Genomic DNA, 16519 nt, shown 5'->3' on the forward strand with positions numbered 1-16519 from the left:
TGTGATTCCAAGCTGGGCTGGAGCTCTGGGGTCAGAGGTATCTCTTCTAGGCTGGGGAACACGGGCAGGCAAAGCATGCCCCCGTGGGAACATATACGCTCAGGCCAAGGGTCCACAGACACATTCAGCCACCACACAGCTGGATGCACACACTAGGGTACCGGGCACAGACACAGACCGCACTACCCAGCATCTGCTTGCCTCACCTTTTCTCACATTGAAGCCCTCAGGTCAGAGCCCCACCCACCCTCACCCTTCCCAGCTCAGCCTTGGCACTCACAGGACACCCCACCCCCAATGTTTCCCTACCAACCCTCATTCCTGCCCATACTGGTTCCTTTAGCAAGGAGGTTCCTGACTCAGATGCTTTTCAGAGACCAGAGTCTGGCCCCTGACTCTAGCTCCCTGCCCTTGGTTTCACCTATCCAACCCCCTCCTCCATGACCAGATCCTGCTCCCATACCCTAGCCTGAGGCCCTACAGAAAATTATCACTCAATAAATATTTGCTCAGTGCTCTCTGTGGGCCAAGCCTCTGCCTTTCACCTTGACTTGAAGGCTCACAGCCACTTTCACCCAATATCCACCACCTGTCCCCTACTCTCCTCGATTCCCAGCACCCTTGCATTCACTCTGCAGGATGTTTGCTCCCCACCCACCCACCCCACCTACCAGCCGACCATCAAGCTACAACACAGCCCCACACAGGGCACTCAAAGCCTCTGAGCCTCCATCTGCCGGGAAAGGTCAGCAATAGTTCCCACCTGTCAGACTGTCATGGGCGACCCTTAGCACCATGCTCAGCACATTGTAGCTGTTGTGCACTCAAGCCCACCCCTGCCTTACTTGTCTGTGTGGTTTGAGGACACGGCACACTTGGGACAGTAGCATACCTACAGTCATGATTTCATGTCCCTGTGTAATCATGATAACCATGACTGATGTGGGCTAAAACTGAGACTGAGTGGTGACCTTGCCTGAGGTCCCCAATGAATCAGTCGAGGGGGTCCTGAGGTGTGAGCCTGCCTCATAACCCCTGGGCCATGTAATCCTGTGTGCAATGGAACATGTAACAGCCTGTGGCCCAGTGGACGCCTCCTGCCCTGTACTGACTAATACTGTGACAGTGTGGAAGCCCCAAGAAGTCTGCTCCCAAGAAGACAGGCTGGCAACATGTGTCAAGGCTCAAGGTCTGGGCGTAGCTGGGGCCTGGCTCCAGGACCAGCCCTGCCATTTATTCAGTATGTGGCCTTTGAAGGGCTCACCCAGTCCATTTTCTCACCTAGGAAATGAAGCACCCATATTCTTGGCTCAAATTGCTCTAAGTTTCTGCTCAAAGGCTAGCAATACCTGAGGCTCCTCACTGAGCACTCATGTACAGGCACTGTCCAGCTGACTCCCTAAAAGCTATCTGACTCTCCTGTTCTAAATGGACTCATGGAAGCATGGAGCAGTTAAGAAATATCCCTAGCCCTGGCTGGTGTGGCTCAGTGGATTGAATGCCGGCCTGAGAACTTAAAGATAGCTTGATCGATTCCCAGTCAGGGCACGTGTCTGGGTTGCAGGCCAGGTCCCCAGCTGGGGACATGCCAAAGGCAACCAGTTGATGTATCTCTCACACATCAATGTTTCTCTCCCTCTCTCCCTCCCTTCCTCGCCTCTAAAAATAAATAAAATCTTTAAAAAAAAAAAAAAAAGAAAGAAATATCCCTAAAACAAGTACCTAGAGGGTAGGACTTGCACTTGGGACTCGGCCACTCAGGTCCTGCCTCTGGATAGAGGAGGAAAAGAAGCCTGGGAGCTTGTTGCTGTCTGGAGTGCATAACTGCTGTCTAGTGGAGCCTCATACTAGCAGCAAGGGGCTTTGGGTCAGCCCAGAAGAGTCTCCAGATGCCTCCAGGTTCTAGCCAGCCTCCTTCTAAAGGCATCAGCTATTTCCCTCCCAGCACAGGTGGCCAAGGCCTGGATACTGTCTCACACCAGCCTTGGCTGCTCTAGCACCTGCCTCACTGGGTCTCATTTCCTGGTCCCTTGCACCAGGCTGGTTATGAAATACTGGGCCTCAGTGTCCATCGCGGTGCTGCCTGCACTGGGATTAACGGAGGGCTGCACAGTGTCTATAAGCAGCCCCCAGAGCTCCTTGTGCTTGAGCATGAGGTGGGAGCTTTGGATTGATGGCCACAAGCCCACAGAAGGGATACTGCCACCCCCTGAGGTCCATAAGGTACAGGGATGACTGAAGGGGCCCTGAGTGCCAAAACAGAGAAAGGGCCAGCCCCAGAGGCCTCAGGATGGGAATCAAAGGAGCAGAAGGGTGGGAAGGCAGCAGGTGGGGAAAGCTTACCAGAGAAAAGGCAAAAGAAAAAAAAAGACAAAATCAAAATTAATAAAGTTTAATTAAATATCTATAAGACAAGTCATTGTCGAGTAGTAATGAACCCAACTCAAATAAGTATATATTGACTTTTAATGTGGAATGCCAGCAAATGTCCTGTGTGACAGGGCGTGGGGCTCGGCCTCTAAAATTCAAAGTGTCAGGGGCCTGCCTATGTTCTTCAAATGTGCCACCCCCAAAATGTAGATGCATCCCTCAGGAAAGAAGCGGTCCCCATACTGATTTGAGATTAATCTTCTAACATGTAGGTCAATGAAAAAGCAAGAAAGGAACTCAGGTTAGTTACAGAAAAATGAAGTGATGCCCCAATACGTTCATCTGTAATGGAGCACGAGTCCGCTCCATGCAATGCCGCCATCAGCCTCTTCATCTCTGGGGCTTGGCAGGGCCCACCTACCCTCGAGCCCCTTCACATCTCAGCAGTTGGGTTCATCAGCCTTCCCATTCTTTCCCACCTCTGAAGTGGAAATCTGCTACCTACTCTTTCTTCAAACCTAAATGAGTTAATTTAAGGAATGAAGCCAGAGTTGGATTTGAGGTAAGAGGCCTCAATGTGTGAGTCTAGACAGGTCCTATCCTCCTTCTGGCCAAGTCTTGGTCTCTTGGCCATGATATGAAACAATGATGTCTACCTAGCAAGGCTGCTATAAGGAACAAGGAGGCCACAGTTCTGTGAGACACCGCTTGTTAAACAGAATGGACTGCATTGGGCTTTGACGAACAAAACAAAACCCAAGATAAAAAGGTCTGTGTTAAGCTTTGTTGAACCCCGAAGAAGCATTTCCTAATTGGCCTTTCTGAGCTAAGTCGGGGAGCTGAATTTTTATTGTTCCCCATGATCTTGTTGCCAGGGCTCGTTGTCTCTTTCTGCCCTAGCCAGTGAGAGAGGTACCAGAGCCAAACTGGTGGGGAAGAAGGTTTAGCAGGGAGCTGAGCTGGCTTGGCTCTTAGAGATCTGAGTCAGCAGGTAGGCCGGCAGGGCAGGCCCAGTCCTTGCTTTCTTGGGGAGATGGTACAGGAATATTCCTCCAGCCCAAGGCCTGGGTTCAGTCCACTGCACCCTGGCTTCTGCTCTTATGGACACAGCAGCCTCAGCTCTGGTTCAATAAATGGGAGATGCTTGGAGATTTGTTTGGTGGCTTCAGCCATGGGCCTTCAGAGTCAGCCTGAACCTACATACTGGCCGTGGCCAGTGGGAGGGTGGAGAGAGCTGGGCAAGGCCAGGCCACAGAACTTACAGGGAGCTGAACACTGGCCTGAAGCATACCCCATCCCCTGGCACACTAGACCTCAAGTTCCTTGTGTGCGAATGAAGAACTGAACTTGGTGTCCGGTGATGTATGATCCCAGCTGGCTTCCCCAGAAGGTGGTGCAGGTGAAGTTCAGGTATAGCTACACATGTATGACACCTCTGCTATGTGCATGTGTGACTTTGTGGCAGTATGTATCACTGTATGATGGTATGACTGTGTGCATGAGACTGTGATATGGCTGTGAGAGATGACATAGCTGAGACTGACACTGAATAGATGATATGTGTGGACATGGCTATGAATGTCTGACAGTGTGTGGTACTCTGGCCAGGGGTGCAACTGTGAGATCACATGACCACACACATGTGTGCATATCGCCAGGTGTGACTTATGTGTCTGTGGAGGAATTGTGTGGCTGTGTGTGGCTGTGTCTGCTTTGGGTTGGGCCGAAGTGTCTGGGACCATGTGGATGTGTGGATGACCGTGTGCCTGTGCAACAGAATGGAGGGGCCATGGTGACATGGGCCTGGGACCTGCCCTCCCCAAGCCTGGCTCTGTTCCAGACGTGGCACGGTGGTTCACAGCCCTCCTGTGGCCAGGAGGCAACAGGATGCAGGATCAGAGAACCACCTGCACCCCCCACATATGGCCACAAAACAGACACCTTCTCCAGGTTGGGCCAAGACTGGGTGTCAGGAGTCCCAAACCCTCAGGTCCTGGTAACTGCCCAGGGCAGAAAGAGAAACCTTGTTTCCCACCCCTCTCAGAGCAAAATGAGAGAGGGGACTAGAGGCAGCTGGGCCCAGCTCAATCTGGAACATGTGCCTGGCATGTTAACTGAGGCCAGCCAGCAAGTCATGTCACCAACAATACTGCCCACACCATTCCCCCAGTACCCTGCTGAAAGGGGCTTCGGCCAGCCCCAACTGATCTCAAATCCCCCCAACACCCCAATTCACATGCAGGTAGAAAAGAAGAGAGAGAGGGACTGTGACATTCTCAGTCCCCACCACACACACGATATCTCAGCCTAGAGACCTCAGGATGCCTGGATGGGCCTGGCACATCCCAAAACTTCACATTCTGGTTCTTCTCCTAAGTCCAACTCCCTCACCCTGAGGATGGATGATATGGGAGATGACTCCCTCTCAAAGAAGGGATGCAAGAGGGAGGTCCAGGGCAGGAAGCATGAACAGGGACTTTCCAGGCACTGTGGGCTTAAGAAGAGCATTCCCATCCCACCCAGGCTGGCCTTGAGCAGGAACCCCCACCTGCAGCCCCTCCTTGCTGTGATCTGATTGCCCTCTGCAAAAGAGACCTGAAGGCCAAAGCTAAGAAAAGATTAAGGTAGGGAAGGTCTTCAGAGGTGGAAATGAGGGAAGGAGGGAAGACAGAAAAAGGGAAAATTCCACAGAAAGTCCCAAATCTGACCTAATTTTGACCCAGGGTCAAGGGCCCATTCCAGAAGTTCCTCTGAGGAGGACGTTTGGCCCTGAATGGGGAGCCCTTGCTACCCTCTTCCCCTTGCACCTGCCATCCCTTTTCTTATCTCACTACCCAGAGTTCCTGGGCACCTGGCCTGGCCAAAGCCTCCCCTGATGCCTGGACCCCAGCACTCCTTCCTCCACCAAGTCCCCACTGACCTGAAGGAGCACCCTGGTTTCACCACACTGCTCTTTCCTGTGTGTGAAGATTCCTGTTCATGTTGCCTGGGGCACTTGCAAGGGCAGGGTTACAGAGTCCTCCTCAGTTTCCAACATGGAAGCTACCACATGGCTGATACCCAGGACTGCCCTGGGAAAGGACAGGGTTTCTGAGCTCCACCCCCGTCCCCTGGACTGGGGTCTCCCTGTGGAGAGGAATCCCACCAGTTAGACTGTCCTGGGACACAGCCTCCCATCCCTTCCTCATGCGACCCTTAGCCCAAGATCAGAGCAACAGAGCCAAACCCCTGGCAGAACTCCACCGCTGTTGAGATGGGAGTGAAGTCTGGGAAGAGTGTGCATCAAGCTGGGGTCCGTAGCCACCTCTAGATCCCCAGAAAGCACCTCCCACCAACTGTTGAGATTCTGAAGTAAATTTTGTGCCTCAGGAACAATTAAGATACTATTCTTCCCCCACCCTCATCCCCTCTGGGATCTAAATTAAAAAGTCATGTTTTTGTTATCTTAATTGTAAAAGGTTTATCAAGAAAAAAAGATAAAACATTCAAGCAGCAGCAGCCAGGAATGGCCAAGAACTCCTGGACGCCCTGGTCGGGGGGGTAGGGGTAGCCCCTTTGAGGATGTAATCATGGGTGGGAGACGGCACAACTGGCCAGGTCCCAGGTGGGCATTGCAGTGAGGCTGGCCATGGATGGGTGGGCCAAGGGTCCCTGGGGTGGTAGGCAGGCCAGCATATCTTTTTCCCTTGGGTTTCCCACTACGCACCAGGAAGGATTTCAGGATTCATAGGGTCAAGGACCCTGGCAGCCCGGCATGTGAGCCTGCTGGAGTGCGGGGAGCTACTGCTGGTGAACTCAAATATTTGGTACCTTTTGGGTGTCCCCTCCAGGAAGGTAACAGCAGGGTCCTGGAGCCCAGAAAAAAGATGCTGCATGGTCCCTAAGCAAGGGCAATGGAGGCTTAGCAGGTGAACGAAGGTCAGGAGGATTGGCCTGCAGCCCCTCCCACAGGGAGTGGGGCAGCGACAAGGATGACAAGGGAGCAAGGAAGATCCCTCCCCAAAAAGGCAGAGAAACAAACTTGCCTGGGAAAGGTAAGGGAGAGAGGAAGGGTATTTTCATGCCTCTACATCTTTGCCCACGCTGTTCTTTTCTTCTGAATGTCCTCCCATTTACTGTCCTCATTTATTATTGGGCAGGTCCTTGTCATTCTTCAAGACATTACTTGAATGTCACTTGACCCATGGAGTCTTCCCTGATGGGTAAAATGAGTGGTCCCCTCTGTGAGCTTCCAGGAACCCCTTATTTACCATGGGTCATTCTGCACTGACCCCATCTGTTTCTGTCTGATTCCTACCTCGACTGAGGACACCCTGAGGGCAAGTCTCCAGCCTCTGACCCAGGACCACAGCAGGCTTCAGTGTCTGCTGGGTGGACGAGTGGATGGTGGCCAGGAGCACAAGCTCTGAAGGTTCTAGTGTTGGCTAAGACACTGGCCTGGCCTCAAGTGACTGACCAGCAGCCCAGGCCTCAGCCTGGAGGGTTCCTGGCCCCATTCGCACCCCTGCTGTGCCCCAACCTCTAAGTGGTAAGGGACTTCCCCAGGGGTAACCATGACTCTCCCAGAGCCTGCCTCCAGCTGCTGCTGGTGCAGGAGATCTGGAAACCAGAGTATACTGCAGTGACCAGGCTGAAGGTAGGATGGGGCCAGGTACTTGAGGTCAGAGGTTGTCGTACATGCGCAGCGTCTTCTCCAGCTGCTGGCCTACACGCTGGTAGAAAAGGATCTGCTGGCGCAGGTAGCTCTGCATCATGTGCTTGAAGTCGAGCTCACGGCGCTGGTGGAAGTGGTTCATCTCAGCTTGCAGGGCGAAGCCCACCACACGGCAGCGCCTGCGAATGCCATCTGCTTCGTCCTGCACCATGCGGCCCTCGTCACTCATGCGTTGGCTCTCCTTTACCTTGGCAAAGGCGCCTGGCACAGGCAGAGCGGAGGACAAGGGAGATTAGGGCTCTGGTCTCCCCAATTTGTTCCCTAAACCCTCTGAGTCCCCTCAAGGGCAGACAGTACCCTTATCAGCTCCACTCAGGCCTTGCTCCTAGGCTCCAGACCCCTAGTCCAGCCACTGGTATCTCCACCAGGATGTCCCCAATTCTTACCCAAAACTGTGGCACCACCAGCAGCCCATGCCCAAGCAGCCACAGCTCTGCTAGTTACACTGATTTCCTGGACAAGGATGTCCTAATTCAGCTCAAACATTACCTCCAGAACTCTTCCCCTGCACCCCCACTGCATTAGGTGCCTCCTGATGCTCCCACAGCTCTTATCACCCTGTGGTTTTTCTGACAGCCTCCCTCTGGGTTGTGAGCTCAATGTCTCTAGCACCCAGAACAAAGCCTAGCCCACAGCAGATCCAGATATGTATCCACTGAGCTGATTCAACCTGTTCCTCACTGGATGACTAAAACAGGCTCCCAAGGGCCTCCCCACCTCAGTCCCAACCTCTGAGAGGTTCTCCATAGCACCTGAGGAGCAACCAAGCTGGACACCCATAGCTACAAGCCTCCCCTGGCTTCCCTCTTTCTGCATATCAAGGTCCACACCCATTTGTGAGGCCCTCTGGGAGCTGGACCCTGCACCCATTCCACACCAACCCCATGTTCATCAGATTCACCCTGCTCTTTCCTAACTTCATCTCTCTGCACCCTGGATCCCTATGCAAAATTCAATGCCTCCCATCAAGTATACCAGAAGCGTCCCTCAGTGCTCCCCACCCCATCACACTGTAGATTCTAAAACAGAGCCTCAAAGGCCACCTGGAGTTTTCCTTTGTGTCTTCCCCACAGACAGGCCCTGGCCCCTCCTCACTCTAGCTCCCAGAGGACTAGAGGAGGCCACTGTATTAACCAGGTGACAGATGGAGGACAGCAGATAAAGCTGGGCAGGTGACCCAATTTGGAAGAATCTGAATGGATCAACAAGCAATTGGTGAATAGATTCCAGTTCTAAATTAACTGGTAGTTGACTAATTCTGCATTGAAGCCAGTGGGGACAGTTGCTAAGAAGAGGAGACAGTTTGCCAGTGCCTGGCACTCGCTCCCTGGGGGGCTATAGGGAATCCACTGTGCAAAGAATAAGGAGATGGGAAGGGTTGGCATGGTGGGCAGCATACTCCCTAGTACTTCAAAATGATCTACTGCACAAAAATAACATACTCATTATCCATGCTTCTCATTTCTTCTTTAAGGATGCTTCTCAAGGATCTTCAAAATGTATTCTTTTACCCTCAAATTATTCACTGCATTCAAGATGCATTTACTATATGCTAGGCCCAGGGCTCTATATTCTGGAAATAACTCTGGAAGCCTTTAGAACTGGCAGCTCCCATATTAGTAAACGAGTGCATGGCTAATTGGTTAATACTGGCATTTTGAGGAGACAGACTCAAGTTTGGACAGTCTCCAAGGCTGCTTACAGCACTCAGAAGAACTCTGTAGTCACCAGCTCCCAGCCCACTCAGTTCTGTTACATCCCACTGCCCAGACCTGAGCAGCAGAAGCAGTATCGCTCCAAGGACTGTGATGAAGATCAATACGAGACTTCAGAGCAGGAGAGGCCCTAGAGGCCAGCTGCCCTCCCCCTCCCCCATGCCACTTCTGTACAGAGGAAACTGAAGCCGTAAGGGAAGGGACTTGCCTAGGGGCTCCACCTCCTTCCTGCCCCTCACATAGGAGGTGTCTGGCCCAGAGGTACCTCTCCATAGCCGGGAGTAGACACTACTTCTACTGCAGGGAGCCCATACCAGGTCACCCAGGCATTTGTGTGGGGCCCCCAGACAATGGCCTCAGGGATTTGAGAAAGTCCCAAGGAATAAAGAAGGATTATAAGAAGGAAGGTAGGAAACAACAGGACAAAGAAACTAAAGTTAAGCTTCAGCAAAAGGAACCTACTAGAAGAGGAAACACTATCCAGCCTGGATTCCACCTGCCTGAGAGAGTGAAGGTACAGTGAGAGTGGACTTGTACTTGAGAGGGCACTTCTTGCCCATGGCCTTGGAGGAAGGGAAGGCCCCTTTGGTTGATGAGGAGATTGAGGCCCAAATAATATAAATGAATTTACTGTAATTGCTAGGTATCCAAAGACAGGCAGACAGGCAAGGATACAGGAGGTAAGAGAGAGGGGGAGGCCCCACCCTGTTCTCTGTCACCTCTCCACCCTATGACTCAGATCTGGGACCTAGACCAGCTAACATGAACATGCTCCAGAAACTGGCTGGGAGTCAGGGCTCAGGTCTGTCCAGTATCCACCCTACATTCTACTTTGGACTCAACCTGAGAGCTGAGGACCCAGAGGAGCCTCCTGCTCTCACAGCTGTCCTATAGGCTGGATCCCAGGAATAGGGGAAGGAAAGTTGGAGCTTCAGAGCTCTAGGGTCCCAGGCATAGTCCCTAAGCTCGCACCTTAATCAGTCTTGTCCCCACTTCTTCGAGATTGTTACCATCTGCTCTAGATTAGGGGCAGGAGTCCTAAGTCCTGGTCCTCACTGTGTCACCTCTAGCAAGCCAATCCTCTTGCCTGGTCTACAGGTCTCCCCACATCACGGGGATCAGGTAGGACTAGATATGATGCTACTGACAACTGCTTACAGCAGGATAATGCTTTAGTTTCCACATCTGTAAAATGGATAAGAGTACCTACCCTCTAGTGTAACTGAAATTTGACTGAATTAATATATATAAAGTACTTAAGACAGCACCTGACCAAAGAGTTCAAGATGCTACGTGTCGTTGTGTGCAAACTACTTTTCAGTCACAGCAAGACCAGCTGGTGGTAGCTCATGATGGGTGATTCTCTTTGTTTATGGAAGCCTCTCACGGTGATGATTCTCTTTGTTTGTATGGAAGCCTAGGATGGGTGGTAGAGGGTGGGTTAGATGATAGCCCAGAACAGAGGACCCAGAGACAGGTGCCTGCCTTCAAGGGCTACTTTGCCTTGGCCAATCTAGGAGCTCCTTGGCCCCTCCGTGCATGTTCTATGGTTCTGGGCCTGCCTCTAGCCCACCAAGGATTCTAGCTAAGTTAGCTCTGGAGCATCTAAGCCTCCCTCCCTTCTCCTTCCCCTCTTAGCTCATCTACCCCAGGCAGCCATCCCTGGGGAGCTCCTTCCCTGATCTGTCGGACACAGTGGACACAGGGCTGTGCATCAGACACACCTGTGCTTCAATTTCTGCTCTGCTCAACATCCCACCTAACTGTGCCTCATCAGTAAAATGTAAGGGACCACATCGACCTCCCTGGCTTGGGTGTGATGAGTCTTAGGACAGAGCTATGGCTCTCAGGTGGCAACCCTGGACAGTCATTATTTCCCCTCATTGTCCCAAGGTAACTATTATTAGGACCCCCTTACACCTTTAAGACTGCCCTGATTTCGACTGAAGTCCACAGGCTGGGCGAGTGGGCAGAGAGGCTAGTGAGCCTCATCTCAGCATCAACCAGACTTCATGTCCCATTTTACTAAGGTAAACACTGAGAGGAGCCCTCACTGGTGCAGCTTAGTGGAATGAGCACTGTCCTGCAAATTGAAAGGTCACTGGTTTGATTCCCAGTCAGGGCACATGCCTGGGTTGCAGGCCAGGTCCCTGGGTGGGCGTGAGCAAGAGGCAAATGATCCATGTATCTCTCGCACATTGACATTTCTCTCCCTCTCTTTCTCCCTCCCTTCCCCTCTCTATAAAAGTAAATAAAATCTTTTTTTAAATTATATATTAAAAACCTAAAAACAAAACACTGAAGGGAGAAAATTCTCTCAAGGTCACCTCAGAGACAATGTTTGTCCAAATCCTAGTCTCCTGATCCCATCTAGGCCTCACACTTCCTTTCTTCCATGGCCTCTCCCACACACTCACCATATTTCAGATGTTCAGACAAGCTAGACAGAATCCTGAGCACCCAATTTTCCTGCTCCTTCCTCTGAGAAAAGGCTCTAGTACAGAGCCAGCATGGGACCCCTCCTCCTTCCAGCAGGTTATAGGCCCCCAAACCTGCCCAATTCTGTCTCAGCCAGATTCCAAGCACCCTCCCTAAGGCACCAGAACATAGGCCTAGGAATGGCAGTGCAGAGTCCAGAAGGAGAAAGAATAAGCCCAAAGGGTCCTTGCTTATTAGGGAGGTGAGGGGCATTGGGCTGGCCTCTGCCTAGGCTTGAATACATCACACCAGAGGACTGTTGGCCCCTCTGAGAAAACACCTAAAGTGGAAAATCAGAAATGGCCTCTCTCAGCTCTGTCTCCCTGCGCAAGGGCCAGAAAGGCCAGTCTAGCTTCATGCCCTTCTATTTTGGTGCAAGCCTGAGAACCCTGGGTATGGGGCTGCCTTCCTGCCCCCAACTCTGCCCTGGGGAAGGTCCCCAGGCACCTTATGAGGGCAGGGCAGAGGTTTAATCACTGCCCCCTGCTTTCCCCTCCAATTGCCCACACAGAAACACCAGGCCACCCAAGGAACTGGTTGAACCAGCTTTCCCTGGCCCTAAGTCAGCAGTGGGCGTGGCTCCACTCTGAACCAGGGAGACACCTGCCCCAGTGGGCCCCAACCAGCCAGGCCACCTCCCCTGCCCTATCCCTGCCCAGAGCTCAAAGCTAGATCTCAGGCATCATTCCGTCCTCAACCAGACCCTCTGCATAAGTGTCCCTCCCCCACCATGAAGGCCTAAGAGCTCACTTAATCCACCCTCCCTTGTTTAATAGATAGGAAACTAAGGCCCCAGAGATAGGAAGGCACTTTCCATGGGGAAGAGCCAAGACTAGAACTCAGGCCTCTTATCTCCTGAAGCTGAAAGAAGAGGAAAGGAGGAGGAGAGGAATGGGGAGATGAGAGAAGAGGGCAGAAAAGGAGAAAAGAGAAAGTGAAGGGAGAAAGTAAGCTTGGAGATCCAGAAGTCAACCCCCTGGTAAGGGAGAGCAGGGCTGGTTTGCACCAGACTCTCCTGGATATTGAGGTAGGGGGTGGCCTTTACTGACCCCGACATAATCCAGAGACCTGACTCCTGGCCTCACCCAGAGGAAAACTCCCAACCAAGCCAGGCCTGACCTCAGGGCCTAGGGGCCCAGGAGCCAGCCCCACGCCTACAGACTGTCTTCCTGAGTTACCAAGCAGCCCCAGGGAGAACCACACCTTCTTCTGACATCCTAGAACTCAAGTTGCCCGCTAGGTCAGGTCAGCCCACTCACTGCTCAGGAAATGGGAGTTAGATGGGCCATGTGCTCCTGGACCCCTGGCTCCTCCCCAGCCCAGCCCAGGTGCCCCTGGGTGACCGGGGATGAGTCACTTCCCTGGCAGTTCCTTCACAGCCCCACGGTAACAGAGGCCCATCCTGTCCCTCCCCTACAGAGGGTCCGTGAGAAGTGAAAATATGGCCAGGCTTGGGAGGTGACCAACATGGATGTGTGCTTGGGGAGGCACAGGAGGAAGGGATCGTCCCAGCTTAGCCATGGACTCCCTGTGCAACCACTCTTCTGTGGACACCACCTTCTTCATCTGTAAAATGGGGACAACGACCTTCCTGTACACAGATTGGGAACTAACAGATAGGACATGCAGTGGTAAGAACAGACTCTGAAGGGAGGTGAGCTTGTGAGGCAGTGGGAAGACTGGCCACATTGTGCTCGTTGTCTGGGTCTATATCTGTGTGGGCTCCTCAAGGGCAAAGTCTGGGCCCAGGCCATCTTCGTGTCCCCTGACCCAGCCTGTTACCTTGAAGGGCTCATTGTATAATGTATAAATGAGAAAAGGAGATAGTAACAGGAAAAAAATGAAGAAAGGAAGGAAAGGACAACAAGAAGGTAAACAGCAAGCTCCATGAGGACAGGAACCAGATCTATTCAAAATAATATCCCTACATTTAGAACAGCACTTGCCACATAGTAGGTGCTCAACATACTTGTTGAATGAGTGAACAAGACAGAGACAGAAAGACATGATGAGCTGTTCCATTCTGTGGAGGCCACGTTCACATCCCCATGTCCAGCAAAGTGCAGACTCAGTACCGGTCTCCAGACACGCTGCACTGGCTCTTACCTTTCTGCAGGTGGATGATGTCAGGGAAGTTGGAGAGCAAACCCTGGTAGAGAGACAGCATGTCAAGCATCTGGAAGAGGTCATTCTTGGGCTGCTCAGCAAACATCTCGCCAACAGCTTCGTAAGTACGGCCCGTGTGAGAAATGGCACTGTTGAGGGCCTCAGAGCTAAAGGGGGGATCCATTTGAAAGGCATGACTGATGGCTTGGAAGGCATTGCCCAACTTCTGGAATTCTTTGCGGAAGCCCCCCACATGCTTGCGCACCAGCTCCAATGCTACAGTGCTGAGCTGCAGGACACTGTCATCCATCTTCTTGCTGAAGGCCTTGAAGGTGTCCACACGATCCTCCACATCCTGCAGGTCCTGGTGCTCTGTGGGGATCTGGAAGGTGAGGAGGAAGCTGGCACCCACCATCTCGTCCTTTTCTGCCCGGCGTTTGCCCATCTTCCACTGCTTGTCATCCAGGCAGCTGAGGAAATGCTGGAAGCCCTCATACTGGGATAGCACAGGGTGGCTGGTCATGTGGTCCATCCAGAGAATGAGCCGCCGCTTCCGCTTCTCAATAAAGTCCTCCTCAAAGCGGCCTGTGGCCTGCTTCTCTGGCAGGTGGGGCACAGAGATGACAGTGAATTTGTGAAGCAGGCGGTTATAGAGCCAATCGAAGTGCTTATATCGCCGGTAGACAGGGGAGCCAGCATGGGTGGGTGTGAGCTTGTAGGAAATGTAGCTTTTGATGCCCTTGAATTTGGTCTGTTTGGTGGGTTCCTCTACAGAACAGGCAAATGGGTGGGGGTTGGCCTTCCACTGGGGGCCACGAGGGCCCATTTCAATGGAGTATGTCTCAGTGATCTTAGCCATCATGGGTACATCACCCAGGATAAAAGCTTCCACTCCAGAGCGAACAAAGCATGAGAAACGATTGAGGTTGCGCCCCACCACACTGCCTCGCTTGGCAGATGCCAGGCTGTCCTGCCTCTCCAAGGGTGGCTTAGGCCGGAAAGCCATGTGCTGGCTGGGGTAGGCACCAGGGTAGGAGAGGTTGAGTGGGGTATGTCCATTGGTGCCCATCTCACCAGCCCGTGGCTCTTCCATTACTGTGCATCCATCATCCCAGTCATCCCAATCGTCATCATCGTCCTCCTCAAAGCTGCCCTGGTTTGAAAGGAAGCCACTACCCCCACCACTCCCAGGGTTGGCCACACTGGGGCTGTCATACAAGCTCACCTGGGTGCCTGGAGAGCCTGCAGGGCTACTGGAGTAGTCAGCGTGGTTGAAGCTGGTGCCAGAACGGATGATCTCCACATAAGAGGCGGGGAAGAGCCCTGTCTCACCGCGGCTGTTCTGGCCCTGCAGCCAGCCATCAAGCGAGGTCTCGCTGAAGATGACCAGGTCCTCACCCTGCTGGATACTGATTTCCTCCTTGTTCTCGCTCTGGAAGTCATAGAGGGCTCGGCCTTTTAGTGCCATGGTTAGGCCAATGGTACAAAAAGATGTGGAGAGGGTCCTGCCCAGAACTGAGGTGTCCAAGAAGGTACTAGCAAACCAAGGTCTGCCCCAGCAGGTTAGTCTCTTGGCCCCTAAGGCGGGTCTCAGCACCCAGAGATGATGTCCAGTCTCCTCCTCTTCAAAGCTGTGCCCATGGCCCAGAAACTTCCCTACCACATCTCCCAGCACATGCCTGGTGGCAGGGGGACTTCACATCCATAGTTTTTCTCCCTTCCCTTGGAAGCCCCTGAAGGGGAGTCTCTCCCTCCTCCCACTCCCAGAAGAAAAGTCAAGTGACTTGGAGAAATCAGCTCTGAGAGGGCAAGAATTCCACTTTCCACTGGAACGGCGTTCTAAAACAAAAGAGAATCACTTGGAAACAGTTCCAGAACCCCGGCAGCTCTGGCTCCCAGCTCCTTCTGACTCCTCAGGCCTTGGAAGACTATCACATTCCTCCTAAGATCTGCTCCTTCTTCCTTCCTCCTCCTTCTGAGCCACTGGCTTTTCAAAAATCAGAAAATCCAAGATGGGCAAGGAGAAAAGCAGCGGCTTCCTGAATTGAGTCCAAGGGTGGATGTGTCCAGTTTCCCAACAAGCCAGGCCGGGAAAACAAGGACTGAGGCTTACACAACAGGCCGCCCAATCTCCGACCAGGAGGGCCAGGGGAACCCCAGCCGGCTAGGGTGCCCGTTCCTCGCCCAATTGACCAGTCCCCACCCAAGGGAAGGAAGGGGGCGAAGTGGCGCTCAGGCGACTTCTCTCCACCAGCTGAGTGGCCTCTTTTGTTTGCCTAATTACTCAGCAGTTTATGAGCCTGAGGCTGACCCGATCTGAGTCCGAGGACCCCGTCCAAAGGTAGGCCTCCTGGCGCCGCAGTACAGACCCCCCGCCCGGCCCTACACCACACACTCAACAGGAGTTTGCAGAGTGAGCTCCGGCGAGCAGACGGCGCGGTGGGCCGGGCGGCCTCCTCTGGTCCGCGGGTCCGGTGGTGGGCGGCAGGCTGCGCCCCAGCCCGCTCCTCCGGCACTTGCAGACCCTTCGCACAGCCAGCAAGTGGCCAGCTCCCCCCAAAAAAAGCGATTCCGGGAGGTGGCGTCCGAAAACGGAGGAAACAGCCGCGGGGGAGGTGCAGGGTGGGGAGAGGGGGAGAGGCAGGGAGGCAGGGAGGCAGGGAGGCAGGGAGGGAAAGCAGGCAGACTCCAAGGCTCCGCCCTCCCGGCCTGTCTGCCCCTTACTTACCACGGTGGCCCCTCACTAGCTCCTCTGAGATCGGGAATTGAAAGAAAGGAGACGATTCGGGAACAGGTTGGGGGGAAGGGGGAGCGCGGGGGGGCCCCGAGCCTTCAAGAACGGCCTGCCCTCGCGGAGAGGAACCTCTCGCCCTGAGGGTCTTAAGCGCCTGTTGTCAACCACCAACCACCACCGCCTCCTCGCCTCCTGGGATCCACTCACCCTCCTGCTTTTTCCGTGACGCCATTGGAGAACTCCGAAAGTTTGCAAAGTTAGGGGCTGCAAGGAGGGCGCCAGAGCCGTGTCCGTGGAAGGGGATTGAAGAAGGGTGCTTGGAGAGTCACAGGCGCTCCCCACCCCAGCTCCGGCGGGACTGGGCGGTGGTGGTGCAGCCCGGGATTTTTCTCTGGAGGTGCT

At 53.4% G+C, this 16519-nt stretch overlaps 1 protein-coding gene across 2 annotated transcripts in view; it reads right to left on the minus strand.

The window, feature by feature from the left end:
- The window catches only part of SNX33 (sorting nexin 33), a 34547-nt gene extending 18476 nt beyond the window's left edge, over window positions 1-16071 (minus strand). The window contains exons 1-2 of one of the 2 annotated variants that reach the window (XM_090269968.1): window positions 13384-16070; window positions 2377-7285 (exon numbers count right to left, since the gene is read on the minus strand). In XM_090269968.1, the coding sequence (XP_090126094.1) occupies window positions 7032-7285; window positions 13384-14851 (1722 nt within the window). In that variant the 5' untranslated portion in view covers window positions 14852-16070 and the 3' untranslated portion in view covers window positions 2377-7031. Of the gene's footprint in view, window positions 1-2376; window positions 7286-13383 lie in introns of those variants that run through there. The other variant, XM_090269969.1, reaches the window with a different exon arrangement.
- Window positions 16072-16519: the final 448 nt, after the last annotated feature.

Source organism: Furipterus horrens, unplaced genomic scaffold, assembly GCF_987537825.1.
Source record: "Furipterus horrens unplaced genomic scaffold, mFurHor1.1.pri manual_scaffold_3, whole genome shotgun sequence".
Classification (NCBI taxonomy): domain Eukaryota; kingdom Metazoa; phylum Chordata; class Mammalia; order Chiroptera; family Furipteridae; genus Furipterus; species Furipterus horrens.